The sequence below is a fragment of the Globicephala melas genome, chromosome 3 (assembly GCF_963455315.2).
Source record: "Globicephala melas chromosome 3, mGloMel1.2, whole genome shotgun sequence".
Classification (NCBI taxonomy): domain Eukaryota; kingdom Metazoa; phylum Chordata; class Mammalia; order Artiodactyla; family Delphinidae; genus Globicephala; species Globicephala melas.
In genome coordinates, this window is record NC_083316.1 from 76,556,306 (window position 1) to 76,574,853 (window position 18,548).

The window sequence follows — 18,548 nt, forward strand, 5'->3', positions numbered from 1 at the left end:
AGAATCCATGAATCTCAATTCCATAACAATACCTTTGTGCAGAGGGCTTCAGCTTCAGCTATTCTTCTTGTGTCTATTAGACCAGTGACAGCTTGGGAGAGAGACCACTTTTCAAGAGATTGGTTGTAATTTTCAAAGAATTCTTTGTCTTTATTAAAAAAAAAGTCAATGTTACTTTTTTCTGCAATTTATAATATGTTCTCAGAGAAGTAATCAGTTGTTAAGAAGTATTAAAATTAAATTACCATGCATATACAACTTTTACACATACCACTGGAATACCATAGACTATCTCAACATGAGACAGGTTTCTGCAAAGTTTCATAGCAGGAACATTTACAGCTGAATAACTTAAGACTTTATATACTTGTGACTTACATTAAAAAACATCACTATCTTCAGTAAAACTGAAAATACTTCATTGAAAAAAAGTGAAGATTTATTGCAATATAACTGACTTATGATAAACTGCACATATCCACATATTCAAGCTGTAAATCTGATGACTTTTGACATAAGAATATATCTGTGAACCGTCACTACTATCAAGATAATACACATACCCATCATCATGAAAAGTTTCCTCCTACTACTTTGTAATCACTTCTGTCTCCAACCCATCTCTCCTCCTTTCCTCTGTCCCCAATCACTAATCATTTTCACTCACAATAGATCAGTTTGCATTACCTAAAATTTCATATAAATGGAATCATAAAATATAAACTCTGGCATCTTTCATAGAAGCTAATGTGGTAAATTACATTCATTTTCAAATATTAAAGCAACCTTGCATTCCTAGAATAAACCTCACTTGATCATTAAGTATTACTATCTTTTTTATGTGTTACTGGATTTGAATTGCTAAAGTTTTGTTATAAATTTCTACATCTGTAGTTCTGTAGTTTTCTTGTAATGTCTTTGTCTGGTTTTGGTATCTGCATAATGCTGATCTCACAGAAGAAGTCAGGAAGTGTTACCACCTTTTCAATTTTCTGGAAGAGTTTGTATAGAACTGGTATTATTTCTTACTTAAATGTTTGCTGGAATCCATCTGGTCCTGGAGTTTTCTTTATAAGAAGATTTTTAACTATAAATTCCGTGTCTTTAATAGATATAAAGCTATTCAGTTTATTTCTTCTTAAGTGAGCTCTGTATCTTTTAAGGAATTTATCCATTGTATCTACATCACCAAATTTAACGGCATAAAGTTCTTCTTAAGATTCTCTTATGAGCCTTTTAATAGCTATAGTGTTGTACCTGCTTTAAATCCTGACAGTGGTACTCTCTGTTATTTTCCTGATGCCTGGCTAGGTTTATCAATTTCATTGATCTTCTCAAAGAACTAGATTTTGCTTTTGCTGATTTTCTGTTTTCTATTTCATTGATCTCTACTCTATTTTCTTTTCTTCTGCTTACTTTGGATTTAATTTCCCCTTCCTTTTTCTAATTTCTCAAGGCACAACTGAGATCATCAATTTGAGGCCCTTCTTATTTTCTAATGTGGATATATAATGCTAATATTTTCATATAAGCAGTGTTTTAGGAGTATTATAGAATTTTATATGTTGTTTTTTCATTTTCATGAAGTTCAAAATATTTTCTAATTTCCCTTCTGCCATATTCTTTGACCTGGATTATTTAGAAGTATGTTATTAAGTTTTCAAATATTTGAGAATTTTCCAGATTTTTTGGTTATTGATTTTTAAATTAATTCCATTGTATTAAGGTAACATACTTTGTATGATTTGAATCCTTTTAAATTTACTTAGACCTGTTTTATGGCTCATAATATGATATATATGGGTAAATAGTCTGTGTACACTTGACAAAAATATGCATTCTGTTGTTGTTAGGAGAATTGTTCTATAAGTTCTAACTAGGTCAAGTTAGTTGATAGTGTTTTTCAAGTTTTTAATTATATTTTTACTAATTTTCTGTCCAATTGTTCTATCAATTATCAAAAGAAGAGTGTTGAATCTCTATAATTATGAATTTATTTATCTCTCCTTTCAGTTCTATAAGTTTGTTTCATGTATTTTTCCATAATTTTTCATTTTTTCTACCTATTTTATTGGGAAATACAACACAGATTTTATGTGTTTTGAAGCTTTGCTACTGGGTGCCTAAATTGTCCTCTTGATGAATTGATTCCAATGTGAAATGACCCTCCTTATCACTGGAAACATTCTTTGCTCTGAAATCTTAATTTGTAGGAAATTAATGTGGCCACTCCAGCTGTCTTTTGATTAGTGTTGGCATGGTATATCTTTTTCCATTCTTTTACTTTTTAGGTCATTTTTGTCTTTTTATTTGCATCTTTTTAAAATTGATGTATAGCTGATTTACAATGTTTCAGGTGTACAGCAAAGTGATTCAGTTATACATATATATAAATATATACATATAGATTCTTTTTTAGATTCTTTTCCATTATAAGTTATTACAAGATACTGAATGTAGTTCCCTGTGCTATAAAGTAGGTCCTTGCTGTTCTTCTATCTTATATATAGTACTGTGAGGTTATTTTGGTCTTTAAATATAGATTTATATTTTGTTTATGTTTCTTTTAAGCAGTATATAGTTAGCTCTTGCTTTTTTATCCAGTCTGTCAATCTGTGCCTTTTAACTGGGGTATTTAGACCATTATGCTTAACTTGATTATTGATATGGTTGGGTTTAACTCTATTGTGTTGTTTTCTCTTTATTCTATGTTCCCTTTTCCTCCTTTTTGTAGTATATAATTCCATTTTTTCTTTACTGTCTACTTTAAGGTTTAGAGTATTCATCTTTAACGTGTCACAGTCTACCTTTAAGTACAGTTGACCCTCTGTATCTATGGATATGGAACCCATGGATATGCAGAGTCAACTATTACTACATCATTTTATGTAAGGGAGTTGTGCATCGGTAGATTTTGGTATCTGAGGAGGGTCATGAAACAAATCCCCCACAAATCCTTACGGATGACTGTAATATTATACCACTTCACTTACAGTATAAAAACTTTACAACAAAATACTTCCATTTTCCCCTCCTGGCCTCTGTGCTATTGTCATATGTGCGTTAAACAGTAAATTACATGTTAAAGAGATTTCTATCGTGTGTCACTTGTGGATCTGTTTCTATTGATTGATTCTTCTCATTATGGGTGGTATTTTCCTGCTTATTTGCATGCCTATTAAGCTTTAACTGGATACCAGACATTGTGAATTTTACCTTGCTGAATGCTGGATATTTCTGTATTCCTATAATGTTCTTGAGCTTTGTTCTGTATGCAGGTAAACTCCTTAAGCCTTGTTTTTAAGCTTTGTTAGATGAGAATATAATAGCCTTTCATGTAGGGCTAATTCTGCCTACTACCCTTTGGCAATATCCTTCTGAATTCTTTATCTTGAATATATCATGTATGAAATGCTTCTTTAAACTTACTTGAAGCAGAAACAGCAGATAACAGTGCCAAGTGTAAATCCATCCTCTTTGGCTGAGTGTTCTTCACTAGGGCCAGTTTAGCATCAGCATGACAAGCTGCCATTAGCCCAGCCCAGACAGCAGGATCACCTAAACACAGGAAATACAGTTAGGAGGCTGTCAATACCAACACGTTGCTGAAAAACTACCAAAAATGAAAGTAAGAGTTTACAAATACCAACAAATGAAATAAAATAGTATCTCCAGAAAAATTCCATTTTCTTAAAGAAAAACTAGTTCATAAGGCACATTACTACATTCATCCTTTAAGATTTGCCATTTTGGGGCTTCCCTGGTGGCGCAGTGGTTGAGAGTCCGCCTGCCGATGCAGGGGACATGGGTTCGTCCCTGGTCCGGGACGATCCCACATGCCGTGGAGCGGCTGGGCCCGTGAGCCATGGCGGCTGAGCCTGCGCGTCCGGAGCCTGTGCTCCGCAATGGGAGAGGCCACAACAGTGAGAGGCCCGCGTACCGCAAAAAAAAAAAAAAAAATTGCCATTTTTTCCAAACACATCAGAGGATAAAAAATATCCTATTTAACTCTTCTTCCATGGCTGGTTACGTGAGTTGCCTAGAGTACTACGCTGTTGTGGAAAGGTCAATTATATTTACTTTCACTGAATACCAAGGGCAAGTCTCACAGAGACACTTGTGTTCATCACTGTCCCTATATTAAAGGCTCAGTCATGGGAAAAGGAAGATAACACAATTTCTCAGCTCTTAAGAAAAGTCTGAGACAAAGGAAAAGCTCAAGACAACTCCATTTTACCTATGTTCTAACAGCCAAGCATAAAAGTCACTTTATCATTCCAAGGAAGCAATTATGATTACACTGATGTATCCCTTCATCCATTTGATCTCTCCTTCCTTCCTTCACACCTTGATATAGCTTCAGGGGAAGAGGGAAAGCCCAATAGCAGTGGGTTGAGAAGGTAATAAAAGAGATTATGAGTATAGACTCCTCTTTTCAAGAAAGTTAATTGTGAAAAGAGAAAGCTGGATTGGGATTTGGAACTTAGGCTTTTTAATTTGATTGGTCTTTTGTTTCACAAATCATATTTTGCAAGTTAATATTTACATGGTTAATATTTTCAGTACTATTACCCTTAAAAAAACAAATGGATAATTTTTAAATCCTACAAGGGGTTCCAATTAACAATACAGTCATTTAAACATACTTCTTAGCTCTAGTTTTTAATTTTTTTCTTACCTAACTGCCCCATTCAATATATATCTCCTATCAAATGGCTGAAATACATGTATTTCATTTATAGACAGTCAGTATTACTGCTAATTGTACAAGAATCATTAGAAATCTTATGTAGACCAAAAATGTTTATAAAAAATTAAATACATACCTTGATATTATAAAATAATTTCTGCCCAGATAATGCCTACCTTATTTTAAATATCATAAGACATAATTAAATCCAGAATAAGAAAACAGGGACCATTTCCTACAATTTATGGTGAGATCTGAATACTATATAATGAAAGGCAGATGACTGAATCTTAGATCTGGATTTTAGGTCTAACAATGCCACTAATTAACTGTGCAGCTGCTCTTCCTTTGGAACACATAATTCTACAAAATAAGGCATCTAAATCAGATGATGGCTCAGGTGCCCTCAGGTCTAAAATCCTATAATTCCAGTTGAAGTGGACTCAATTTTTGTGTTTGTAAGATTAAGTGAACAACTCATTTAAGGATCTTAGGGTATTCTATAGTTTAGATTTTGGGAGGGGGATGGACATTAGCTGGCAGCAATTTCTTTTGTCACAATTCAAAAGAATTGCTGTCTTCATGAACTCTTCTACAGATAACCAGCAACTCAAATTCCCTATGAAACAAAGTGATAATATAAATATTATACATATATATGTGTATACACATATATATATAATTTATACATATATATGTATTTACACATATATATAATTTATACTATATATATACTAAAAACCTAAAAAAAATTAATATGGTTTGCTAAAAATATCTTTTAATATCACAGAAGTACTAATCTAACAGACATTGGATTTCTTTCCATTCAATTCTAAATTCCTGGGATTATATTTAAATTTCTGAAAAGATTCCTTGGAGTACCATCTATCAAAATTGTACTTTGTCTAACTAAAGATCTACAAAGGTTAGATGTACAGCTACTACACATAACTACAATTACATTCACTTTCACTGGACTCCAAACAAGTCTCAAATAAGCACTCAGCTTCATCAGTCAGTCCTTGTTTTAAGCTTCCTATATGACTCTGCTTCCTTGTTTATGAATTTCTCCAGATAAAATGGGAAAATCAGAAAAAATGATTAGAGAAGATCTTAGCTGGGCAATCTCACCTTTCTAAAGTGTATGCCATGTACACAATCAGAGGCTAACATCTATCATTCTAGATCCACAGTAAGAATTCTTGAGAGTAATTCTATATCTAATACTTGTTTGGGAACACCTTTAAAAATCAGAAACTTACCTAACATAGAACATAGATAAAACCAAATGTTTAGGATTTCTTTTTGTTCTAGTTCAAAAATGAAAGAAAGAATAAACAACAGGACATTGGTCTGTTTACTTGTTTTATAAAATGATCTCTGAGGTTTAGTTAGGATCCTTCTCATTTATTGTGAAGACAGTACTGAACCTGTTCTTTGTATGTTTCCCCACAGTCCCTGGCCAAAAGCAATAGCATTCTGATCCAGCAAATGTTTGAAGTGCTCTGGGGGAATATACTGTTTAAAGTTATATTTCATGTTAAAAATAATGTTATGTAAAAATACATCCCATAACCGTACTTTGTTAGACATTCCAATCCTCTATAGCATTTCTCCAGCCGTGGTAACGGAAGCATGCTGATGCAGGTTACATGCAGTTCCTCAGTGCCTTTTGTGACCAATAGCGTACATACGACTCTGGTTAGAACTAAGAAATTAGTTCATGTGAGGCCAGCACCTTGGCAGTTCTAACAGTTACCATACAAGACATATCTCCACTCTTCAAGAAGTTAACTACACATAAAAATAACTAAACATGTTTATTAAATAATTTAGTAGCTATAAATAAACCTCATTAAACCAGACTGATGGAAAACAGAAATAAAACCACTTTTTGAAAATATATAATGCAGAGTTTCGGTAATGGTTAATGAAGTATCTTTATACAGATATTCCTTTGAGCCTGCTTCAATAACTGATTATCTCTTAAATATCAGTAGCTGAATGCAGTAATCAAATAATATGCAAGATCATAAAATATTTTAAAATTCCCTTATTTCATAAAAATACAAACTTTGCCTCTTTAACACAAATGCAAGATGGACGGAATCCTAAATAATGAAATGGATCACATTATATTCACCTGGAGAAAGGAGAGCTGCCTTCTGAATGGCTTTTAGTGCAGTATTTTTCTCACCATCTGCTGAACTGCTTCCCACAGCCAACTGATTTACTGCAGTGTATAGTAGTGCCTTCTACAAAGAGAAAGGAAGGGTGTTAATCAATTCTCTTTATAGCTCCCTGACTTTCAAAGTGACTAAAAGTAGTACTATATTGGATATTGTATGACCCCTAAGCCTAAGAAGAAAAATTATTCATCAATAATATTATTTAACAATATTATTTAACAGTAAATAATATTATTTAACATTTCCAATGTTAAATAATAATAATATTATTTAACATTTCCTTTGAATTGGGGTAAACTAACCTTTCCATGATTTGAGTCCAGAATATAAGCCACATTTCCTGCTACCGCACCTCCCTATAATAGTAAACAAATTATTACTTATATAAATGCATAAACTTTCACAAAAAAGTAAAAATTAAGACTGATAAAATCTTTACATTAAGTCATTTGAAAGGTTCAGCTTTATCACATTTGTAACTTTTAAACTCCTTAAGTACGAACTTTAAAAAAGCAGTTTAATATTTTTATAAAAGAAAATCTTTTCTCCTATGATCAGTTCAACTCTGCTCTTTTAAAATATTCATTAAAGGTCCAAAAGTTACATGACTTTACAGTAGTAACAAACAAATATACAATTTTATAACAATATACAAGATTGTGAAATGAAGACTGAAAGAAAAAAAAGAGAGACCACAAAACTTATTTTAAGATAAACTAACATAGTTTTACTCCATGAAAATTAAGTATTTTTAAAATGTCCACAGTCCCCAGTAAAATAAGTAGCTAAAGTTCAGAGCATCATGAACCTCACCACCACCACCTCAATATTCAACTCAGTACTAAATGTAAGGAAAATATACGCAGCACGATAGTTTTCATAAAGTCGATCTGAAATCCTTAATGTAAAAAAATTCAATTGGACATTTTACCTGGAAAAGAAAGTGAATTATAAGAATAACATAACAATCTATACATGTTCAAAAAAGTCCACCTCCTTCTTTGTATCTTCCATAACACCCAGAGCAGTACAACAGTACATGGAAGAAACTCCGTGTACTAGTTGTTGAATGACTAATGAAAAACTGCACTAAATAACAGAACTCCCTTGCTCTATTAGTTAATTATTTTCCAGAATGATAATGTTAATATTGATACTTTAAAATTATATTATATACCACATCGTAAGTTATTTTGTCTTTTGCTAGAATTTAGAACATTACTCACCTTTGCATTTCGTTGAGTATACTGAGCAACTACTCGGGACAACAAAGACCAAAGAGCAGGATCAGCTGGGTTACTATAATGATCATCAAAAGCACAGGGCTTAGAGATGGTAGTTACTTTAATCACAAAAAGTACCCCCCCAAATCAACATTTTATTTAGTATCTAAGTTAAAAATCTTTTAGACATCTAAAACAAGTTCAAATTAATTCTCTACATGTGGTTAAAAGTGACTGAATTTTTAGAAACATACTTTATATCTCCTATATACACCTACAGTTTTTATTAAAATAAGAAAGAAAACTCAGCAATGTGATGATTACAGAGCCATGAGATCCAATTAGGAAAGGTTAAGGAAATTTTAATACATTGTGTTCAAAGAAAACACAGAGATGAGAACTGTGGAAGGAAAATAAACTACAGATGTAACACTTTACTGCTAAAAATAAATCTAATAAATAACTGCTGTTGCTAGTGATAACAGGTTTCTATTTTCCAAATTTTGAATATTAATGAATGTTTGAGTGGCCAAAAAATTCCTAAAACCATCAAACTGGACGGTATCAGATAACAAACTGACAATAACACAAACCTGAGAATTTGTAAGGGCTTTCATATTAAAACAAGATTTGGTTCAGGAGAATTTGGGGAAAATGTTTTGTGGCCAGTTACAGGTCCCGTATGAGTCCTCCATGTATAAACTGCCTTTACTCAGTATTTCTAATTTTTTTAAAAAGCTTAAAAATCTTTGCCAATTTGTCAAAAATTATATCTTAAAATTTGCATTTAATTGTATTATTAATGAAGTTTCAGATATTTTCTTGTATATTAACCATTTTTATTCCTTCATTTTTGAATAAACTTTTCATGTTCTTAAAAAAAAAAACGAGATTTGGGGCTTAATCTGAAAGATTTTCTGTTCTCTCTTTACCAACTGAATTTTTTATTTAAATTGTTAGAGGTGAAATAATGTGGAGTCAGTTACCTGATCCTATGTACAGTTTCATAAAACCACAACTTGGTTTCCAAATTTATATGCTTACCTCATTATATAGTCTTAATAAGGTCCAAACATCAAAGACAACTTCATCAAGTATAACTAGACCCCAAGTTCACAAGTACAGAATTTACCTGTGAACAGCTTTAGATGCTTGTCTCTGCACTGCCACAGTGCGACCTTGCAGTGCATAGATCGCTGAAGTAAGAAGGCACCTCTGATAATCATTGTCTTTCTGTTTGCAGTGCTTCAGTAACTCATTAAGTGCAGCTTTGGACAGTGTTGCATCCTGCATTGCCAATCCTAGAGCACACAGGGCTTGAAGGCTTTCCGTGGTTGGTTCTTTTAAGATAGAGCTGTAAATATATTTTTAATTGCCTATTAGCCATGAGTACAATAGTCTGTAACTATTAAAACATACTTAACAGTTGGTAGAAAAAACAATTTACTTATAGATTCACCAAACTACAGTCCGGCTTAAAATAACTATAAAACTAAGTTCCATGGTTTCTAGGAACAGTAATTTCCCTGAATTTCTTTTTTTTTTTGGCTGTGTCAGGTCTTTAGTTATGGCGCGTGGGCTCTGTAGTTTGCGGCACGCAGGCTCAGTAGCTGTGGCGTGTGGCTTAGTTGCCCCATGGCATGTGGGATCTTAGTTCCCCAACCAGGGATCAAACCCATGTCACCTGCATTGCAGAACGGATTCTTTACCACTGGACCACCAGGGAAGTCCCGTTTCCCTGAATTTCTGAAGCAGTTAAAAGTACCAATGGCCTTTGCAGAGCACCAATAGCCAAATTTCCTTTCTGGTCATTTTATCTACGTTTAGAAACAAATATACAGCACAGTCTCTTCGGGTCACCGTTCTAGGTAAATAATTAGAATAATTTTGCTAAAATCTTTAGTTCCAATAAAATCCTAAAAGGTATGAATAATAAAGAAAAATCCTTAACCTAAGTTCTGATTTTTATCATTCGCAAAAAGCTTTTGTCTTACTGTTCTGTGGTATTTGAAACAAGAGCAATATATAATAATTATAAAAACTGTCTATATCCGCCATATTCCACGTGAGCACATTTATAATTGAAGGAGAATTTAAATTTTGTATGTAAACATCCAGCTTTTTTCTTTTCCTTCTTCAGCTGTGAAATCTGATTTAAGCTTATGGAGGTAAAAGTCAATAATGTTTAGGAATCCTTATTAATTAAAATGAAGAAAACCTGAGCTCTTTATAAACTTCACAGTACTTCTAATAATAATTATGAATGTTGTACTGTAACAAAACATAGGAACTCTGAAAATTTTGTTAAACAAAGTTCATTAAAATATAATATAAATAGCTGTAACATTATAAAATATCACATACCTACCACTACGTCTTTCTATTATTTTGGGGGAGGAGACAACAAGCTGTTTAGAATTTTATTTTGACAAACAGCTACAAAGTCATGAATTTTCATGGGCAGCTCTGGAGTAAACTTAAAGCATCCATAGTAACTCTTTTTACGATAAGGGTTAATAGATGGAGGCATCCAAATATGGAAGAATATCAATTAGTTACAGTCATTTCCATCAATATAAATAAACCACACGGTAAGTTGTAACTAAAAAAAAGCAAATAGTAAAATATATATTCCAATACTAACAACAAAAGAAGAAATTCTAATTTGTGCCTTGGTTCAAAAGAGAACAAACATATACTCTAATATGTATTAATATACAAAATCTAGGGACTTCCCTGGTGGAACGGTGGTTCAGAATCTGCCTGCCAATGCAGAGGACACGGGTTCGAGCCCTGGTCCAGGAAGATCCCACATGCTGCTGAGCAACTAAGCCCATGCACCACAACTACTGAGCCTGCACTCTAGAGCCCACGAGCCACAACTACTGAGCCAGCATGCCGCAACTACTGAAGCCCACACACCTACAGCCTGTGCTCTGCAATGAGAAGCCACCACAAATGAGAAGCCCGTGCACCGCAAAAAAGAGTAGCCCCTGCTCACCGCAACTAGAGAAAGCCCGCGCACAGCAACGAAGACCCAATGCAGCCAAAAAAAAAAAACAAAACAAAATCTAAATTATTACTGAAATGACTACATCCCATTAAGCTAACACATGCTGAATGCACGGTACCTGCATGTTGTCCTGTACCACGTGCTAGAATTTTACATATAGTTATTTATATCAAAAATTCTATGATGCTGGTAACCAGATTTTTCCCCTTATGTATTGAACTTATTCACACTCCGCCTAAGCACCGAGGACACTGCTTTGTTCCCAACATGAGAATGCCAAACAAGATGAATAAAGAACATGTAACTGAATTATTCATAGAAAGGAAGTCAAAGAAAAGAATGCCAAGGGGCAGGAAAGGGAGCAGTCTGCAGTGTTAAGTTTGAAAGATGACATGCAGAGAACCAAAAACAAAGAAAAAAACATAGATCAGATAAAATACCTAGCCCTGGATCCAACAACGCAAAAAAAAAGGAGGTAAAGGTTTTCCCTCATAAGAGGAGAAAAGAACAAGAAAATATTCTATTTTCCCCACTTCTACTAATGTTCAAAACAGTTTCATTTACTGTTTTAAACAGTAACCCAAGACTAATCTAATCATAACTAATTTGGTGTTACTTTTGCTCTTGATTACTGCAGCAACATATTAGCATCTATGATTCTTTTTCTCAAGCTATTTGCAAATTTGGATATTCTGAACATATATTCACGTTACATTAGTATATCCATGTAAAGTGACAAGATTTTTAAAATTCTGATTGGTCTTCTCAAAACAGCTAAGAGAAGGAGAAAGAACTGCTTACTTATTATACAGGAAAATTACTTTAATCAGGATGGAACAAAAGTATCACCACGAATAAACAAAACCAAAGCTTATCGTATAGAAGTCATTCTCAAGTAGTACCATCTAGTCATCTCCATCCCCCTAACCTTTGGCACGGGAGCATAATTTGGAGATGTGGAGGCACTTCTTTCATTTCCACAATGATTGAGGAGTGCTGTTAGCATCTAACAGATGGGGGACAAGGATAAGATCTTCCTACAATGGGGGAAACAATTCTGTACTATGAAGATCTGTACCACTGAAAATGCCAACAGAGCACTCACTGATAACCACTGTCCAACAGCATCCATTAATCATCTCCTGCTTTTTAAGGAATTAATAAGTTCAACATTCCCCCCCCCCACAAAATATTTCGAAAAGTCAAAAAATACCACATATGGCCTCCCTGGTGGCACAGTGATTAGGAATCCACCTGCCAATACAGGGGTCATGGGTTTGAGCCCTGATCTGGGAAGATCCCACATGCTGTAGAGCAACTAAGCCCGTGAGACACAACAACTGAGCCTGTGCTCTAGAGCCCATGAGCCACAACTACTGAGCCTGTGTGCCACAACTATGAAGCCCATGTGCCTAGAGCCCATGCTGCACAACAAAAGAAGCCACTGCGATAAGAAGCCTGCAGAGATTGGAACAAAGATGGTGGAGTAGAAGGATGTGCTCCCACTTCCGCTTGTGAGAACACCAGAATCACAACTAGCTGCTGGACAAACATCAACAGGAAGACACTGGAACTCACCAAAAAAGATACCCCACATTCAAAGACAAAGGAGAAGCCACAATGAGATGGCAGGAGGGGCATAATCACAGTAAAATCAAATCTCATAACTGGTGGGTGGGTGACTCACAGACTGGCGAACACTTATACCACAGAAGTCCACCCACTGGAGTGAAGGTTCTGAGCCCCATGTCAGGCTTCCCAACCTGGGGGTCTGGCAACGGGAGGAGGAATTCCTAGAAAATCAGACTTTGAAGCCTAGTGGGATTTGAATGCAGGACTTCGACAGGACTGGGGGAAAGAGAGACTCCACTCTTAGAGGGCACACACAAAGTAGTGTGCACATCGGGACCCAGGGTAAGGAGCAGTGACCCCAGGGGAGACTGAACCAGAACTACCTGCTACTGTTGGAGGGTCTCCTGCAGAGGTGGAGGATGGCTCTGTCTCATCGTGAGGACAAGGACACTGGCAGCAGAAGTTCTGGGAAGTACTCCTTGGCATGAGCCCTCCCAGAGTCTGTTATTAGCCCCACCAAAGAGCCCAGGTAGGCTCCAGTGTAGGGTTGCCTCAGGCTAAACAACCAACAGGGAGGGAACCCAGCCCCACTCATCAGCAGTCAAGTGGATTAAGGTTTTACTGAGCTCTGCCCAGCACAGCAACAGTCAGCTCTACCCACCACCAGTCCCTCCCATCAAAAAACTTGCACAAGCCTCTTAGATAGCCTCATCCACCAGAGGGCAGACAGCAGAAGCAAGAACTACAATCCTGCAGCCTGTGGAACAAAAAACACATTCAAAGAAAGACAGACAAGATGAAAAGGCACAGGGCTATGTACCAGATGAAGAAATAAGATAAAGCCCCAGAAAAACAACTAAATGAAGTGGAGATAGGCAACCTTCCAGAAAAAGAATTCAGAATAATGATAGTGAAGATGATCCAGGACCTCGGATAATGAATGGAGGCAAAGATCGAGAAGATGCAAGAAATGTTTAACAAAGACCTAGAAGAATTAAAAAACGAACAAACAGAGATGAACAATACAATAACTGAAATGAAAACTACACTAGAAGGAATCAATAGCAGAATAACTGAGGCAGAAGAACAGATAAGTGACCTGGAAGACAGAATGGTGGAATTCACTGCTGTGGAACAGAATAAAGAAAAAAGAATGAAAAGAAATGAAGACAGCCTAAGAGACCTCTGGGACAACATTAAATGCAACAACATTCGCATTATAGGGGTCCCAGAAGGAGAAGAGAGAGAGAAAGGATCAGAGAAAATATTTGACGAGATTATAGTCGAAAACTTCCCTAACATGGGAAAGGAAATCCAAGTCCAGGAAGTGCAGAGAGTCCCATACACGATAAACCCAAGGAGAAACACGCCAAGACACATAGTAATCAAATTGGCAAAAATTAAAGACAAAGAAAAATTATTAAAAGCAGCAAGGGAAAAACGACAAATAACATACAAGGGAACTCCCATAAGGTTAACAGCTGACTTCTCAGCAGAAACTCTACAAGCCAGAAGGGAGTGGCATGATATACTTAAAGTGATGAAAGGTATAGACCCCACAACCAAGATTACTCTATCCAGCAAGGATCTCATTCAGATTCGATGGAGAAATCAAAAGCTTTACAGACAAGCAAAAGCTAAGAGAATTCAGCACCACCAAACCAGCTCTACAACAAATGGTAAAGGAACTTCTCTAAGTGGGAAACACAAGAGAAGAAAAGGACCTACAAAAACCCAAAACAATTAAGAAAATGGTAATAGGAACATACATATCGATAACTAAATTAAACATAAATGGATTAAATGTTCCAACGAAAAGACACAGTCTTGCTGAATGGATACAAAAACAAGACCCATATATATGCTGTCTACAAGAGAACCACTTCAGACCTAGGGACACATTCAGACTGAAAGTGAGGGGATGGAAAAAGATATTCCATGAAAATGGAAATGAAAAGAAAGCCGGAGTAGCAATATTCATATCAGATAAAATAAACTTTAAAATAAAGAATGTTACAAGAGACAAGGAACAACACTACATAATGATCAAGGGATCAATCCAAGAAGAAGATATAACAATTATAAATATATATGCACCCAACACAGGAGCACCTCAATACATAAGGCAGCTGCTAACAGCTATCAAAGAGGAAATCGACAGTAACACAATAATAGTGGGGGACTTTAACACCTCACTTACACCAATGGAAAGATCACCCAAATTGAAAATAAATAAGGAAACACAAGCTTTAAATGACACAATAGACAAGATAAATTTAACTGATATTTATAGGACATTCCATCCAAAAACAGCAGATTACACTTTCTTCTCAAGTGCACACAGAACATGCTCCAGGATAGATCACATCTTGGGTCACAAATCAAGCCTCAGTAAATTTAAGAAAACTGAAATCATATCAAGCATCTTTTCTGACCACAATGCTATGAGATTAGAAATCAATTACAGGGAAAAAAACATAAAAAACACAAACACATGGAGGCTGAACAATATGTTACTAAATAACCAAGAGATCACTGAAGAAATCGAAGAGGAAATCAAAAAATACCTAGAGACAAATGACAATGAAAACATGACAATCCAAAACCTATAGGATGCAGCAAAAGCAGTTCTAAGAGGGACGTTTATAGCTATACAAGCCTACCTCAAGAAACAAAAATCTCAAATAAACAATCTAACCTTACACCTAAAGGAACTAGAGAAAGAAGAACAAACAAAACCTGAAGTTAGCAGAAGGAAAGAAATCATAAAGATCAGAGCAGAAATAAATGAAATAGAAACAAAGAAAACAATAGCAACGATCAATAAAACTAAGAGCTGGTTCTTGGAGAAGATAAACAAAATTGATAAACCATTAGCCAGACTCATCAAGAAAAAGAGGGAGAGGACTCAAATCAATAGAATTAGAAATGAAAAAGGAGAAGTAACAACAGACACCACAGAAATATAAAGCATCCTAAGAAACTACTACAAGCAACTCTATGCCAATAAAATGGACAACCTGGAAGAAATGGACAAATACTTAGAAAGGTATAACCTTCCAAGACTGAACCAAGAAGAAATAGAAAATATGAACAGACCAATCACAAGTAATGAAATTGAAACTGCGATTAAAAATCTTCCAACAAACAAAAGTCCAGGACCAGATAGCTTCACAGGTGAATTCTATCAAACATTTAGAGAAGAGCTAACACCCATCCTTCTCAAACTCTTCCAAATATTGCAGAGGAAGGAAAACTCCCAAACTCATTCTATGAGGCCACCATCACCCTGATACTAAAACCAGACAAAGATGCTACAAGAAAAGAAAATTACAGACCAATATCACTGATGAATATAGATGCAAAAATCCTCAACAAAATATTAGCAAACACAATCCAGCAACACATTGAAAGGATCATACACCATGATCAAGTGGGATTTATCCCAGGGATGCAAGGATTGTTCAATATACGCATATCAACGAATGTGATACACCATATTAACAAATTGAATAAAAACCATATGATCATCTCAATAGATGCAGAAAAAGCTTCTGACAAAATTCAACACCAATTTATGATAAAAACTCTCCAGAAAGTGGGTAGAGAGGGAACCTACCTCAACATAATAAAGTCCATATACAACAAACCCACAGTAAACATCATTCTCAGTGGTGAAAAACTGAAAGCATTTCCTCTAAGATCAGGAACAAGGATGTCCACTCTCACCACTATTATTCAACACAGTTATGGAAGTCCTAACCGCGGAAATCAGAGAAGAAAGACATAAAAGGAATACAAATTGGAAAAGAAGTAAAACTGTCACTGTTTGCAGATGACATGATACTATACATAGAGAATGCTAAAGATGCCACCAGAAAACTACTAGAGCTAATCAGTGCATCTGGTAAAATTGCAGGATACAAAATTAATATACAGAAATCTCTTGCATTCCTATACACTAATGATGAAAAATCTGTAAGAGAAATTAAGGAAATACTCCCATTTACCATTGCAGCAAAAAGAATAAAATACCTAGGAATAAACCTACCTAGGGAGACAAAAGACCTGTATGCAGAAATCTATAAAACACTGATGAAAGAAATGAAAGATGATACCAACAGATGGAGAGATATACCATGTTCTTGGATTAGAAGAATCAATATTGTGAAAATGACTATAGTACCCAAAGCAATCTACAGATTCAATGCTATCCCTATGAAATTACTAATGGCATTTTTTATGGAACTAGAACAAAAAATCTTAAAATTTGTATGGAGACACAAAAGACCCCAAATAGCCAGTCTTGAGGGGAAAAAATGGAGCTGGAGGAATCAGACTCCGTGACTTCAGACTTTACTATAAAGCTACAGTAATCAAGACAGTACGGTACTGGCACAAAAACAGAAATATAGATAAATGGAACAAGATAGAAAGCCCAGAGATAAACCCATGCACCTATGGTCAACTAATCTATGACAAAGGAGCCAAGGCTGTAAAATATAGAAAAGACAGTCTCTTCAATAAGTGGTGCTGGGAAAACTGGACAGCTACATGTAAAAGAATGAAATTAGAACACTCCCTAACACCATACACAAAAATAAACTCAAAACAGATTAGAGACCTAAATGTAAGACCGGACACTATAAAACTCTTAGAGGAAAACATAGGAAGAACACTCTCTGACATAAATCACAGCAAGATCTTTTTTGATCCACCTCTTAGAGTAATGGAAATAAAAACAAAAATAAACAAATGGGACCTAATGAACCTTAAAAGCTTTTGCACAGCAAAGGAAACCATAAACAAGATGAAAAGACAACCCTCAGAATGGGACAAAATATTTGCAAACGAATCAACGGACAAAGGATTAATCCCCAAAATATATAAACAGCTCATGCAGCTCAATATTAAAAAAACAAACAACCCAATCCAAAAATGGGCAGAAGACCTAAATAGACATTTCTCCAAAGGAGACATACAGGTGGTGAAGAAGCACATGAAAAGCTGCTCAACATCACTAATTATTAGAGAAATGCAAATCAAAACTACAATGAGGTATCACCTCACACCAGTTAGAATGGGCATCATCAGAAAATCTACAAACAACAAATGCTGGAGAGGGTGTGGAGAAAAGGAAACCCTCTTGCACTGTTGGTGGGAATGTAAATTGATACAGCCACTATGGAGAACAGTATGGAGGTTCCTTAAAAAACTAAAAATAGAATTACCATATGATTCAGCAATCCCACTACTAGGTATATACCCAGAAAAAACCATAATTCAAAAAGACACATGCACCCCAATGTTCATTGCAGAACTATTTACTGCAGCACTATTTACTATTTACTATTTATAGTCAGGTCATGGAAGCAACTTAAATGTCCAGAGACAGATGAATGGATAAAGAAGATGTGGTACATATATACAATGGAATAGTACTGAGCCATAAAAAGGAACGAAATTGGGTCATTTGTTTAGACGTGGATGGATGTAGAGACTGTCATACAGAGTGAAGTAAGTCAGAAAGAGAAAAACAAATATCGTATATTAACGCATATATGTGGAACCTAGAAAAATGGTACAGATGAACTGGTTTGCAGGGCAGAAACTGAGACACAGATGTAGAGAACAAACGTATGGACAGCAAGCAGGGAAAGCGGCCGGGGTGTGGGGATGGTGGTGTGATGAACTGGGCGATTGGCATTGACAGGTATATACTGATGTGTATAAAATTGATGACTAATAAGAACCTGCTGTATAAAAAAATAAATACAATAAAATTTAAAAATTAAAGAAAAAGAAAAAGAAGCCTGCACACAATGAAGAGTAGCCCCTGCTCACTGCAACCAGAGATAAGC

General features: G+C 35.3%; 1 protein-coding gene across 5 annotated transcripts in view; it reads right to left on the reverse strand.

The window, feature by feature from the left end:
• The window catches only part of SKIC3 (SKI3 subunit of superkiller complex), a 181,963-nt gene that overhangs the window by 15,292 nt on the left and 148,123 nt on the right, over positions 1-18,548 (reverse strand). For all 5 annotated transcript variants that reach the window (XM_030847977.2, XM_070045163.1, XM_030847966.2 and 2 more), the window contains 6 exons: positions 9,235-9,456; positions 8,106-8,178; positions 7,182-7,235; positions 6,834-6,945; positions 3,430-3,558; positions 33-148 (listed from right to left, as the gene is read on the reverse strand). In XM_030847977.2, the coding sequence (XP_030703837.2) occupies positions 33-148; positions 3,430-3,558; positions 6,834-6,945; positions 7,182-7,235; positions 8,106-8,178; positions 9,235-9,456 (706 nt within the window). The remainder of the gene's footprint in view (positions 1-32; positions 149-3,429; positions 3,559-6,833; positions 6,946-7,181; positions 7,236-8,105; positions 8,179-9,234; positions 9,457-18,548) is intronic.